This window comes from Pelophylax lessonae (assembly GCF_965119305.1).
Source record: "Pelophylax lessonae genome assembly, chromosome: 7".
In the NCBI taxonomy this organism is placed as follows: domain Eukaryota; kingdom Metazoa; phylum Chordata; class Amphibia; order Anura; family Ranidae; genus Pelophylax; species Pelophylax lessonae.
The window spans coordinates 122,010,208-122,023,550 of NC_138774.1; the positions used below are offsets into that span (position 1 = coordinate 122,010,208).

General features: G+C 47.5%; 1 protein-coding gene across 2 annotated transcripts in view; it reads right to left on the reverse strand.

Annotated features, from left to right (window-relative positions):
* Window positions 1–13,343, reverse strand: part of MOSPD1 (motile sperm domain containing 1) — a 79,738-nt gene that overhangs the window by 15,384 nt on the left and 51,011 nt on the right. For both annotated transcript variants that reach the window (XM_082262549.1, XM_082262548.1), the window contains one exon: window positions 1,598–1,759. In XM_082262549.1, the coding sequence (XP_082118675.1) occupies window positions 1,598–1,759 (162 nt within the window). The remainder of the gene's footprint in view (window positions 1–1,597; window positions 1,760–13,343) is intronic.

Sequence of the window (13,343 nt, forward strand, 5' to 3'; positions counted from 1 at the left end):
ATTTTTTTACTGAATAAAGTGAGGATGCTTAAGATCCTCCTCCAGGTTTTTAGTGGTCTTTGTGTCCTTTTTGTTGATATTTCCACTTACTTCCTAAACCATGATTACACAGGGAGACAGGATATCCCCAATCAGGATGCAGCCAGCAATAAAACAGTAATTTTTTAAAGTTTATTTATTGGTGTTCATTGAGGGACACATGATTTGGACAATCGGGTTATACTGTCACATACAGGAGGATTTAGACTCAAAATCTGGGCAAACAAAAAACATTACCAGTTGGTATAACCCTTCCCACTGCCATCATGTCTCAGTTTTGTAGAAAAGCAAAACTAGAAGCAAGATCATAGACTCCTGTGTCCTTCAATGAACTTTAAGAAATAGATTTTAGGGTTAATATATTTCTCATTTACTAAGAGATACAGGGTTCAGAGACAATTCTGTTGTCCAAAGGCTCAACTGAAGGGTAGGCAACAGTAACAAAAAAAAGCAAAACTTGGGGCTGCCTAAAGCTCAAAGAACAGATGAGCATCGCAGCCTATATAAATTGTAATGCTGAGCCAGCCATAGAAAAGGTTTTGTAAAGGACCTCCAAATGGGCACATCTTTCACAGAAATTGTTAGCAGTTTTTAAGATAGGATAATGCTAGGTCCACAGTAGGCTAACCCTTGTGTATTAAAAAACTGGCTCTGCTGGATGCAGGAGGGTTTCAGGCAAATTGAGAAGTGACCAGGTCACTGTAAGTGGACAGCAAAGACCAACCAAGTAAGATCCCAGGATCACTTTGGACAAGTAGTGGTAGCAGGAGGTGTTGCTAAAAGAAGAGAGCGTCATCGCTCAGTCTTTCCGCATTGGCCTTTTTTATGAAAAACAGTACAAATAGGGATAATTAAGGTAACCTCTGGAGCTTGTTTCATAAAGCCTTCTTACAAAGTGAGCCTTCAAAAACAGGGTAACACCAGAGGTTGTGCCAAGGCTCTGGATGCGGAAAGCGTTCCATGGTTAACTAACACAATACACTCAGGTCTAGAAAGCACCACGATGCAGATCCTGGTGCCCAAACAACACATTCCAGGCTAGCCCTGCAATTGCCCAGTTCAGTGAAGTCCAGGTATGCCTCCCAAGTATACTGCTAGCTGCGTATAAAGGTCAGATAAAGACCTTTAGGGAAATATTGTCTTTAAGAAAAAAGGGGAAAAAATTGCTGGAAAAAAATGGCTGGCCACCGATTTTTTTTTTTTTTTTTGCCAGTGTTTAAATACTCCTGCAGTATATCTCAATTGTCTCTCAAATATGAGTCCCTCAATGAGCGAGTAAGAAAATCTGACAGAGCTAACAATTCCCTGTTCTAATAAAAAACTGCTTCCACTTTAGGATGGTACTGCTGGACTCTATTCACACCTATTAGTTTTAGGTGTGTTGTGGGTGTGGTGCTTTGCAAAACGTGGGGCTTTCAGCAAACCATGTGTACATAGGGAGGAATGGTAATGCATGTAAGAAGGTGTCTATAACACTCAGAGCAATAACAATGCACTACATATGATAGAATAGAGCCTGCAGCTTATTATTTACCTTTTACAACCAAAGTATTCTTACCTAAAACATAGGCAGCTACTAATTTCTGATTCACACTTAAGTGGAGGTAGAGAGGCACCACAGATTCCATTTCCCCAATAGTGGGCATCATCAGTGCAGCGATGCAAACCATGCCGAGGAAGATCATCAACAAACTGGGCCCTGAGGAGGAGTTCCTGATATCTGAAACAGTAAGAATAAAACTATTCTATTGTTATGTGCAATTTTTTGTGGCTAGAGTTTAACACATTTCACTTATTTACAAAATTAAATGAAATTAAATATTATCTCTGCTGATAATAAAATTACAATTACAAGATGTGCCACAGAGTTTAATCATACTGATAGACCTGTATTAAGAGAAAGGACAGGTATGGTGGCCATAATCAGCATGCTTACACCCTGATCCTATGGGCCACTGCAATTCTTGGGTGAGAACTGGATTATTTATGGCTACTCTAGGAGGATTTAGAGTCGCCATGTCATAAGAAATGTATGGAGGCTGCCATTTCTGATCTCTTCTTTGAAAATTTCAGTTACCTGTTTGTCATGCTGATGCTTTGGATTCATTTTTTTATAACTAGGATCAAGCATAGGCATTTTGAATTCTGAAACTTTTTATGATGTTCTTTAAAAGCATGCTTGTTCTAGGTCTGTGACTGAAAAAGTATTGAAGCTAGGCAACTAGTATTTTTAACAGTTTCCCTACCGGCGCATTGTAAAATTACACCGGCAGGAATGCTTCCTCTGGGCGGACGTCATATGAAGGAGGAATTAGATGTGAAATTTATGCTCCTAGAACGCCTGAAGGTGCTTCTGGGATGTTGGGCCTCTGTATGTGGTCAGGCTGTGCAAAAGTCTCACACATGTGGTACCGCCATACTCAGGAGGAGTAGCAGAATGTATTTTGGGGTGTAATTTTTCCTAATTACATGCTATGTGTTAGAAATATCTTATAAATTAACAACTTTGTGTAAAAAAAACAAAAACAAAATAAGTTTTCATTTTCTTTCCACATTTTCCAAAAACTTGTGGAAAAAAAATTACATGTTCAAAAGACTTATTATGCCTCATAGAATATACGTTGGGGTGTTTGCTTTCCAAAATGGGGTCATTTTGTGGGTAATTACATTGTCCTGGTGCTCCAGGGCCTTCAAAAGTGTGTTAGGTCGTTTGGAAATTATATGTGTAATTTATGCTCATAGAACACCTGACGGTGCTCCTTGCATGTTGGGCCTCTGTATGTGGCCAGGCTGTGTAAAAGTCTCACACACGTGGTATTGCCATACTCAGGAGGAGTAGCAGAATGTATTTTGGGGTGTAATTTTTCCTAATTACATGCTATGTGTTAGAAATATCTTATAAATTAACAACTTTGTGTAAAAAACAAAAAAAACAAAATAAGTTTTCATTTTCTTTCCACATTTTCCAAAAACTTGTGGAAAAAAAATGACATGTTCAAAAGACTTATTATGCCTCATAGAATATACGTTGGGGTGTTTGCTTTCCAAAATGGGGTCATTTTGTGGGTAATTACATTGTCCTGGTGCTCCAGGGCCTTCAAAAGTGTGTTAGGTCGTTTGGAAATTATATGTGTAATTTATGCTCATAGAACACCTGACGGTGCTCCTTGCATGTTGGGCCTCTGTATGTGGCCAGGCTGTGTAAAAGTCTCACACACGTGGTATTGCCATACTCAGGAGGAGTAGCAGAATGTATTTTGGGGTGTAATTGCAAGTATGCATATACGGTGTGTGAGAAAGAACTTGTTATTATGACAATTTTGTGTTAAAAAAACGGAATTTTTGTAAAATCTTACCTGTAAAATTCCTTTCTCTGAGTCCTCCGACAGTCGCCGCCTCTTCATATTCGTCACATATGGGGTATTAGACTTTGCTCCGAAGGAGTAGCTAGGCAACAGAATATGTTAACAATAAAGCTTTAACATATCCCACCCTCAAGGGGTGGTCCCCTCAGTCAATACCCTCCTACTTCCTGCAACCATATCTCAGTTTTAGTGGAATAGCAGTAGAGTATACATTCAAACCCCAAAAGAGGGGCGGGGGCGGCGACTGTCGGAGGACTCAGAGAAAGGAATTTTACAGGTAAGATTTTACAAAAATTCCGTTTTCTCTTACGTCCTCCGACAGTCGCCGCCTCTTCATATTCGTCACATATGGGGACGTCCCAAAGCAGTGCAAACATGAGGGGTGGGAAACGCATCCGCGCCGAAAGGCAACGCAGTCTCCACATCAAAGAAAGGAACCTTACCAAAGGAAGGAAACCAGCTGGGCAACAGCAAAAATAAGTGCTCAACAGAAGCAACAACCCAGGAAAAGACAAAAAACCAGGGGATACAAAAAAACTATCCCAACAGCCAGGAGTCCCCAACAAGGGACCCTATGGAACAGCCGCACTAAGAACCTTGCGGCCAAAGGAAGCATCCGCCGATGCCTGAACATCTACTTTGTAGAATTTTGTGAAAGTGTGCACGGTCGACCAAGTCGCCGCCTTACACACCTGGGCTACAGAAGCCCCATGACGGCAGGCCCAAGACGTACTCAGAGATCTAGTAGAGTGCGCCTTCACAGGCACAGGGGGAACCTTCCCCTGCAAGGCATAGGCCTGTTCAATGGTCTGCCTGATCCATTTGGCGATGGTGGAGGCCGAAGCCGCCATGCCCTTCCGAGGACCCTCTGGAAGAACAAACAAGGAGTCCGTCTTACGAAAAGACTCAGTCGATTTAAGGTAAACCCTTATCGCCCGAACAACATCCAGAGAGTGCAATCTCACTTCCTTTGGATGTTTAGGCTTCGTGCACAACGAAGGTAAAACAATATCCTCGTTAAGATGGAATTCCGAAACTCGTTTCGGCAGAAAAGAAGGATTAGGTCGCAAGACCACCTTATCCAAATGAACAACCAGGTACGGAGACTTGCAGGACAAAGCCGCCAGTTCCGACACTCTGCGAGCCGAAGTGATCGCCACCAAAAAGGCGACCTTTTTTGGACAACATAGACAACGAGATCTCCCTGATCTGTTCAAAAGGAGCACGTTGTAACGCAGATAGAACGAGATTCAAGTCCCAAGGGGGCAAAGGATCCCTCCTAGGAGGAACCAGATGCCGCACACCCTGAATAAAAGTGCCAACCAAGGAGTTGGAAGCCACGGGACGTTGAAACAGAACGGCCAGCGCAGACACCTGACCCTTTATCGTAGCCAGCGCCAAACGCTGATCGACACCCGTCTGAAGGAAAGACAGCACACGGGAAACCGAGTACGTGCGGGGTGAAAACCCCCTGGACTCACACCAGGCAAAATAGGCCTTCCAAGTACGGTAATAAACCTTTCCCGAGGAAGACTTCCTCGCGTTGATCAAGGTATGAACAACCTCTGGAGAGAGACCCTTCTCCTTCAGGACCTCGGTCTCAACAGCCAGGCCGTCAAAGCCAGCGACTGTAAAGCAGGATGGTAAATCGGTCCTTGAGACAGTAGATCGTCCCGAAGAGGCAGACGCCAGGGGGCGTCGACCGCCAGATTCACGAGGTCTGCGTACCAGGACCGGCGAGGCCAGTCCGGTGCCACAAGAATCACCGTGCTGCGTTCCGAGTGTAACCTGCGAAGGAACCTGGACAGCAACTGAATCGGTGGAAACGCGTACATCAGCCTGTACTGATGCCACGGGGCCACTAACGCGTCCGACGCGTCTGCCCGAGGGTCGCGCGTCCTTGCCACGATGTAGTTGCGGCGAGACGCGAACAGGTCCACATCTGGAAGACCCCACTTCGCGCACAACATCTGGAAGACAGCCGGATGGAGAGACCATTCCCCCTGATCCAGGGTCTGGCGACTCAGATAGTCCGCCTGCCAGTTCTCCACTCCCGGAATGTGAACCGCCGTTATCGCCGGGACATGAGTCTCGGCCCAAGACAGAATGTCGGCCACTTCTCGAGCCGCTCGGGCACTCCTGGTGCCCCCTTGGTGGTTGATGTAGGCCACCGCCGTGGCATTGTCCGTCTGCACCCGAACCGGGCAGCCCTGCAGCCGGTCCGTCCAGCGATGAAGACAGAGCCTTATCGCACGCAATTCCAGAATGTTGATCGGGAGGGAAGACTCCCCCTCCGACCAGGTCCCCTGGGCGGACAGAACGCCCAGAACACCACCCCAGCCCGACAGGCTGGCATCCGTGGTGATTATCGTCCACGAGATCGGACGAAACGACTTGCCCCCGGACACCAACAGGGACTGGAGCCACCACAGAAGGTTTTCCCTGGTGCGATGACTCAACGAGATCTGAAGATCCAGAGATTGAGGTCGCCCGTCCCACTTGGACAAGATCTCCGCCTGGAGACCCCGCGTGTGAAACTGCGCGAAAGGAATCGCCTCGAAAGCCGAGACCATCAATCCCAGACATCTCATACACGTCCGCAGAGACGAGTTCGGAACGTCCCTGAGGGACCTGACTTCCTCCTGAAGAGTCCTGAGTTTGTCTTCCGGCAGGAAGACCTTCGCCTGCACCGAGTCCAGTATCATTCCCAGATAGGGAAGACGAACCGACGGACTCAGTGTCGACTTTGGAACATTTATCGTCCAAACGAACTCCTGCAGAGTTTGCATCGTGACAGACAGGTCCTTCTCCAGACCCTGACTGGTCGCAGACCGAATCAGAATGTCGTCCAGATACCCCAGGACAGAAATGCCCTGGGCCCTCAATAATGCCAGAACCGGTGCAAGCACCTTGGTGAAGACCCGCGGAGCCGAGGCGAGCCCAAAGGGCAACGCCACGAACTGGTAGTGATCCTCCGCAATGGCAAATCGAAGGTATCTCTGATGACCCTCGAATATGGGGATGTGAAGATACGCATCCTTCAAATCGATGGAGGCCATGAATTCCCCCGGAACCAGGGCAGCCACCACCGAGCGCAGGGATTCCATGCGGAACTTGCGAACCCGCACAGAGCGGTTCAGAGCTTTCAAGTCCAGAATCGGACGAACCTTGCCCTCCTTTCTGGGCACGGTGAACAGATTGGAATAAAACCCCCGAAATCTGTCCCGATGAGGCACCGGAACCACCACTCCCTGAGCCCTCAGGTCCCGCACCGCCAGGTGCAGATCCCGCAGGCGCTCTGGAGACAGTTGTAGATTTGAGGGAAAAAATCTGCTCTCCGGCCGAGAGAGAAACTCGATCTTGTAACCAGATCGAACGATTTCCAGAACCCATCTGTCCCGCACACGGGCCAACCAGGGCTGAAGAAAACCGAATAAGCGTCCCCCCACCCCAAAACTGGGTGAGGGCGCCCCTTCAGGCCGAACTGTTATGGGCCGCAGGTCCGGATTGGCCGGACTTCTGTTTCCCAGACCAGGGTTTCTTCTGAGAGCCCTGGCCTTTGAACGGTTTGCCCTTGTAGTGCGGCCGAAAGGCACGAAAGGACCCCTGAGGGGGCCGAAAATTCGCATGCTTCTTCCCAGAAGCCCCCTTAGCCTTGGGGAAATGGGGCAAGAGAGTGCTCTTACCCCCGGTGATCCCCTTAATCAACACATCCAGGGACTCCCCAAAAAGGCGAGACCCATCATAAGGCAGATTGGCTAAGGTTTTACGTGAAGATTGGTCCACCGACCAACATTTCAACCAAACCAGGCGGCGAGACAACACCGCCACGCTGTGCACACGTGCAGCCAACGGAATCAGGTCCAGGTCCGCATCACACAGATACATGACACCCTGGTGGATCTGATCCACCATGTCCAGGGTCGCCGCCGAGGCCGAATCGGCCACTAGGACGCGCCTAAGCATCTGCGTCCAACTTGCGATCGCCTGGGCCGCCATGAGAGAAGCAAATAGAGCCTTAAGCATAGAACCCGTAACAGAATAAGTATGACGGGCAAGAGACTCCAGTCTCCTATCCGTGGCATCACGGAAAACAGGGGATCCCTCTGCAGGAATCGCAGTGGCTTTGTTCAAAACCGCAATTGCATGATCCACTGGCGGAGGCACACACCACCGTTCATCAGTGGCAGGGGAGAAAGGATAACGCAGCTTGAATTTACTTGGTACCGCAAAAGGCTTGCGCAGATCGCGCCATTGATCCTTTACAGCGCGCTGAAAATCAGCATTGCAGGGAAAAACCTGCGGCGTCCTGCGTTTTCTCTGCGTCCCATAAGCCGCCAAGGCAGCGGGGGGACACACTTCGTCCTGCAAACGTAGCGTCTGCTTAATGGAAGCAATCAACTCATCCATGATTGCAAGCTCTTCAGGCGAGCCAGGGGGAGAATTATCAACCCCCTCAACCTCAGCCTCTACCTCAGACCCCACTAGATCAAGAGAGGAGCGGGACCCCGATAGGGGGGTCCCTGCCAGAACAGCCCCATCACCTTCACCCTCAGAATCGGAGGACAGAGCAACTCTGGGCCGTTTAGTAGATTGAGCAGCCACCAGCATTTGCACCTGGGCAGCAAGGCCAGCCACAATAGTGGCTAAATCCCCCCCTGGGGGGGAAACAGCGGTCCCCTGGCTTTCCACCAATACTGTGGGAAACTTGCCCTCCTGAGAATCCATTGCCCCTGTACGCCAGACAACCAAGGGTTAACTGCCCCCTTTCAGCAAGCGCGGCAAGCGCAGCCCACCGCACACACTCAGGCACAATGAGACCCCCACAGGGAATATACAGACTGAATACAGGCAATGGACAGCAGGAATAGAAGGATAAAACCTGAGGAGACCCCGCTGCTGCTGCTGCCTCGACCGGTGTTCCAGGAAAGAGGAAGTGATGCTGCCAGGGCGCTCTATGTAAGCCTATGGAGGCTACAAGAAAATGGCCGCCGTGCATGTAAACCATGCGGCCGGAGCGGGCGCCGGTAAAATGGCGTCGTTTGGCGCCGAAATCGCCGCTCCACAGTGCATAAAAACACACACAATTTCATCCCATTATATGGATACATGTTAGATCGCCGCAGCGATCGCTGTATATGCCCCAACATGCCATTAAAAACATGCCCCACAGCACACAGCTTCCCACACTGCCCAGCCTGACACACACAGTGTCATACAGCTCCCCCCCCCCCTTGCAGCCCACAGCATGCAGCCGAGAGATAGGGAGACAAGCAGTGTGATTTAAAGGCAGGTTACACAGTCCCAGACTGAGACCCCCCCCAGACAGACAGGTCCCCACATAGACACACTTACCTCATATGGCGTGGGGAACCCGCACAGGCGAACAAGCCGCTGCACATGAGGCAGGGAGAGTCGCAATTCAAGACGCACACAATGGCGGTTAAGAAACCGCACAGCGTCCGGTGAGGTAGCCACCTCACCAATCATCCCTGCACCGAACAGGGATGGGTCGTTCACCGTGCCAGGAGCGTTACCTGGCTGAACGCTCGATGGCAGACTGGGAAGCCACTGACCCACGATCTGCGATCAGGGGGATCAGCCCGAGACCCAGTCCGCATGATCCTCTTCGTCCGAAGAACTAACTAATGCTGACAAAAACAACAGCTAAGTAAAGGTAGAGAAAAAACTCAAATAAAATATTAAAAAGAAGAAAGAGTCTGGGACAAAAAGTCCCAGCACAGAGAGAGCCAGCCACTCCTGACAAGCTAGACATTAAAACTGAGATATGGTTGCAGGAAGTAGGAGGGTATTGACTGAGGGGACCACCCCTTGAGGGTGGGATATGTTAAAGCTTTATTGTTAACATATTCTGTTGCCTAGCTACTCCTTCGGAGCAAAGTCTAATACCCCATATGTGACGAATATGAAGAGGCGGCGACTGTCGGAGGACGTAAGAGAAAAATGTATTTCTTTGTTTTCCCAAGAATTGTGGGAAAAAATTACAACTTCAAAAAACTCACCATGCCTCTTACTAAATACCCTGAATGTGTACTTTCCAAAAAGGGGTCATTTGGGGGGTATTTGTATCATCCTGACATTTCAGGGCCTCAAGAAATGAGATAGGCCGTCGGTACATCAGGTGTGATTAGGTGTGATCAATTTTTAATGATTGGCACCATAGCTTGTAGACTCTATAACTTTCACACAGACTGAATAAGATCCACTAATTTGGGTTATTTTTACCAAAGATATATAGCAGTATAAATTTGGGCCCAAATTTATGAACAAAAGTTACTTATTTGCAAAATTTTATAATAGAAACTAAAACAAAATTTTTTTTTAAATTTTCGCTTTTTTCACTTATATCGCAAAAAATAAAAACCCCAGTGGTGATTAAATACCACCAAAAGAAAGCTCTATTTGTGTAAAAAAATTATAAAAAATGTGATTGGGTACAGCGTTGCATGAGTAAATATCATTGAAAGTGTGAGAGCGCTGAAAGCTAAAAATTGGTCTAGGCAGGAAGGGGGTGAAAGTGCCCTGTATTGAAGTGGTTAAAAGAGGACCAGCATTGGCAGCTCCCACATTTTTTAATTACAAAGTCACTTTTATAAGCCTTTCTGATATTGGAGAGCTTGTGCTACTTCACTTAAAACCAGTTTTAGCTTGAGCTACTTCACCTAAAACCAGAAACAATGACAGAAAAGAGCCAATTTAAAAAATAAAAACTGCAGCAAGAAGAATTGGACCCCTCATAATGAGTGCAGCAGGTGGGCCAACCCAGGAACTAAATCGTAGAGATCTCATAAATAGCATTCCCAGAAGATAACAAAATGCCAGGGCTTTAACTCTCCAGTATCTACCAAGAAGTTAAAATATTATTTTTGGGTGGACTGACCCTTTAACCACTTTACCGCTGAGTACTGGAATAGTACTGTGGCAAAGTGGCACGATCCCGTCTGACGACGTAGACCTATGTCGCCAGACTCCTCCCCTGTAGGCGGCGCTCGCGCGCCGCCGGAGGCGAGCTCCCGCTGTTTTCATTCACAGCGGGAGTCGGGCCAGGGGAGGAGCAGCGGCGATCGCCGCTGCTCTGCCCCGATCGTCGGGGATCTAGTGTGGAGATCCGCCCGCCTGTGTAAACACAAGCGGGCGGATCTCCTCAGTGACAGGGAGTGACAGATCGGAGTGTTCAGCATAGCTGGACATCCGATCTGTCCCTGTCTCACACAGTCACCTCCCCCCCCCACACGTCAGTAAGCACCAGGCATACATTAACCCCTCCCTCTCCAATAAAATTAACCCCTTCCCTGCCAGTGTCATTTTTACAGTAACAGTGCATATTTATAGCACTGATTACTGCAGTAATGTCACTGGTACCCCCAAAAGTGTCAAAAATGTCAGTCAAGGGTCCGATCTGTCCGCCGCAATGTCGCAGTCCCGCAAAAAAAAAAAATCGCAGATCGCCGCCATTACTCGTTAAAAAAAAAAACACAAAAATGACATAAATCTTTCCCTTTGTTAGTAAACGCAATAACTTTTGCGCAAACCAATCAAAATACGCTTATTGCGATTTTTTTTTACCAAACATGTGTGGCAGAAAACAAATTGGCCAAAAATTTTAAAAAAAATTGGTTTTTACATCTTTTTGGGGGGAATTTCATATAAAAATTTTTTAAAAATATTGTTATTTTTTCAAAATAAACGCTCTTTTTTTGTTTATAGCGCAAAAAGTAAAAATCGCACAGGTGATCAAATACCACCAAAAGAAAGCTCTGTTTGTGGGAAAAAAAGGACGTCAATTTCGTTTGGGTACGGCGTCGCACGACCGCGCAATTGTCAGTTAAAGTCGCACAGCGCCGAATCGCAAAAAGTGGCCCAGACGCAAGACAGCAAAATGCTCTAGTGGTAAAGTGGTTAAAAAGACATTCAGTTACACAGAGGAGTTTCTCAATACTAATGTAAAACAACCAGGAACAATGGGGTAATTTATTTATATGTGTCCTAAAACAGAAAATGGTTACCAACACGTACCGTAGTTTTCCTTTCCTGGCCAGTCCTCACGTCAGCACACCTGGGTTTGCTCCTCCTGCGAACCACCAGGACCACCCTTATCCTAGCTTATGAGAGAGCCCTCCCATTCCCTCTTGTTCTATTTTTAGCGGTGACAGGCCACTTAGGGAGGGTAGCAAGGTTGTGCTGACGTGAGGACTGGCCAGGAAAGGAAAATTACAATAAGTGTTGGTAACAATTTTCCGTTTTCCTGGCCAGCCCCACGTCAGCACACCTGGGATCTAACTTCGCTATGTAGGGCGGGATAATGCAATAAAAGAACAATCTGTTTCAATGCTTTACGAATAGACTTTATTTTGTCAAGGGTGCCGTCACTACTGCCATTCTAAATCTTGTTGTGTTGGTTATAGTTATTAAGTTATAGTGTCTGGCAAAGGTCTCGCGGGAGCTCCAGCTGGCTATTCTGCATATTTCCTCCACTGACACTTTGGCGAGTGCTGCCCATGAGGTCGCCACACCTCTAGTTGAGTGAGCATGTAATACCTGTGGAGGAGCTAGGTCCTGTTGCTTGTATGTCAGGGTAATTGTCCTGGTAATCTAAGTCGATATGAGTTTTGCTGATGCTGCCTCCCCTCTTTTAGGACCCGCTGGCAGGATAAATAGGCCATCCGAATTTCATATTTGTTGGGTACTTTGTGGCTACGTTGAGAACAAGCTGAACATATTCAGTGGCCTCGGGTCTAGCTCATCTGTCTGTTCTGGCGGCTGTGTGAAACTTGGTAGGATCGACTCCCAATTTATGTGGAACTCGGAGACTACCTTGGATATTAAGGCTGGTGAGGGCCGCAGGATAACCTTGTCTGCCAAAACAATACAAAATGGTTGTCTGCAAGATAGGGCTGCCAGTTCTGGGACCCTTCTGACTGATGTGATATCTGTAAGGAATGTTATCTTTGATGTTAGAAACCACAAGGGGCATGTCTCGGTGGGGACAAACGGAGGTTGAAGCAGGGCCCTTAGCACTATGCCCAAGTCCCAAGTTGGGAAGAGATTCCTCCTCGAAGGCCATATTCTCATTGTCGCCCTGAAGAATTGTCTTATTAAAGGATCTTCTGTCCACTTGTGATCTATGAATGCCCATAATGCAGACTTTGATTGTTTTTTAGGCCAAGCCCATTTCTAGAGCTGATTGCAAGAAGTCTAGCACACTCGATCTCTGGAGTTGACCGGGAAAAGCCCCGTTCTGTAGCAAAGATTACGAATCTCTTCCAAACTCTTGTATATGTAGTATTTGTTGAGGCTTTTCTTGCCCCCAATAGTGTGGTGATTACTTCCTTTGAGAGTCCCTGCTACCGTAATCTGGTAGATTCTAGAGCCAAGCCACTAGTAGTAGCCTCCCTGGATTCTGATGTGTCCACTGCCCCCCGTCTCAATAGGTCTTTCTTCAGGGGCAGAGCTATTGGCGGCGCTGCCGCCATCCGTTATAGCGATGGAAACCAGGGTCTTCGAGGCCAGAAGGGTAGTATGAGGATGGCATGGGTCTCCTCCTTTACAATTTTCAATAACGTCTTCAAAACTAGTGGAACCGGAGGGAAGATGTTCACTAGTGGAAATGTTCATGGAATTGAGAATGCATCTTGTGCTATCGCTTTGCCGCCCTTGAATCTCGTTACACATTTTGGCAGCTCTGCATGCTGCGATGTTGCCATTAGATCCACAGAGGGTGTCCCCCATTCTGAGAATGGTTCCAGGTAGCGTTTGTTGACCACCCATTCGCTGCTGGTGGGGAAATACCTACTCAGCTTATCCACAAGGTGGTTTTGTCTGCCTGAAATGTAGGCCACTGTCAAGGCTTTCAGACGTGTCTCAGCCCAGACAAAAATCCTGGTTGTCAATTGTATTAAATGGAGGCTTCTGGTTCTT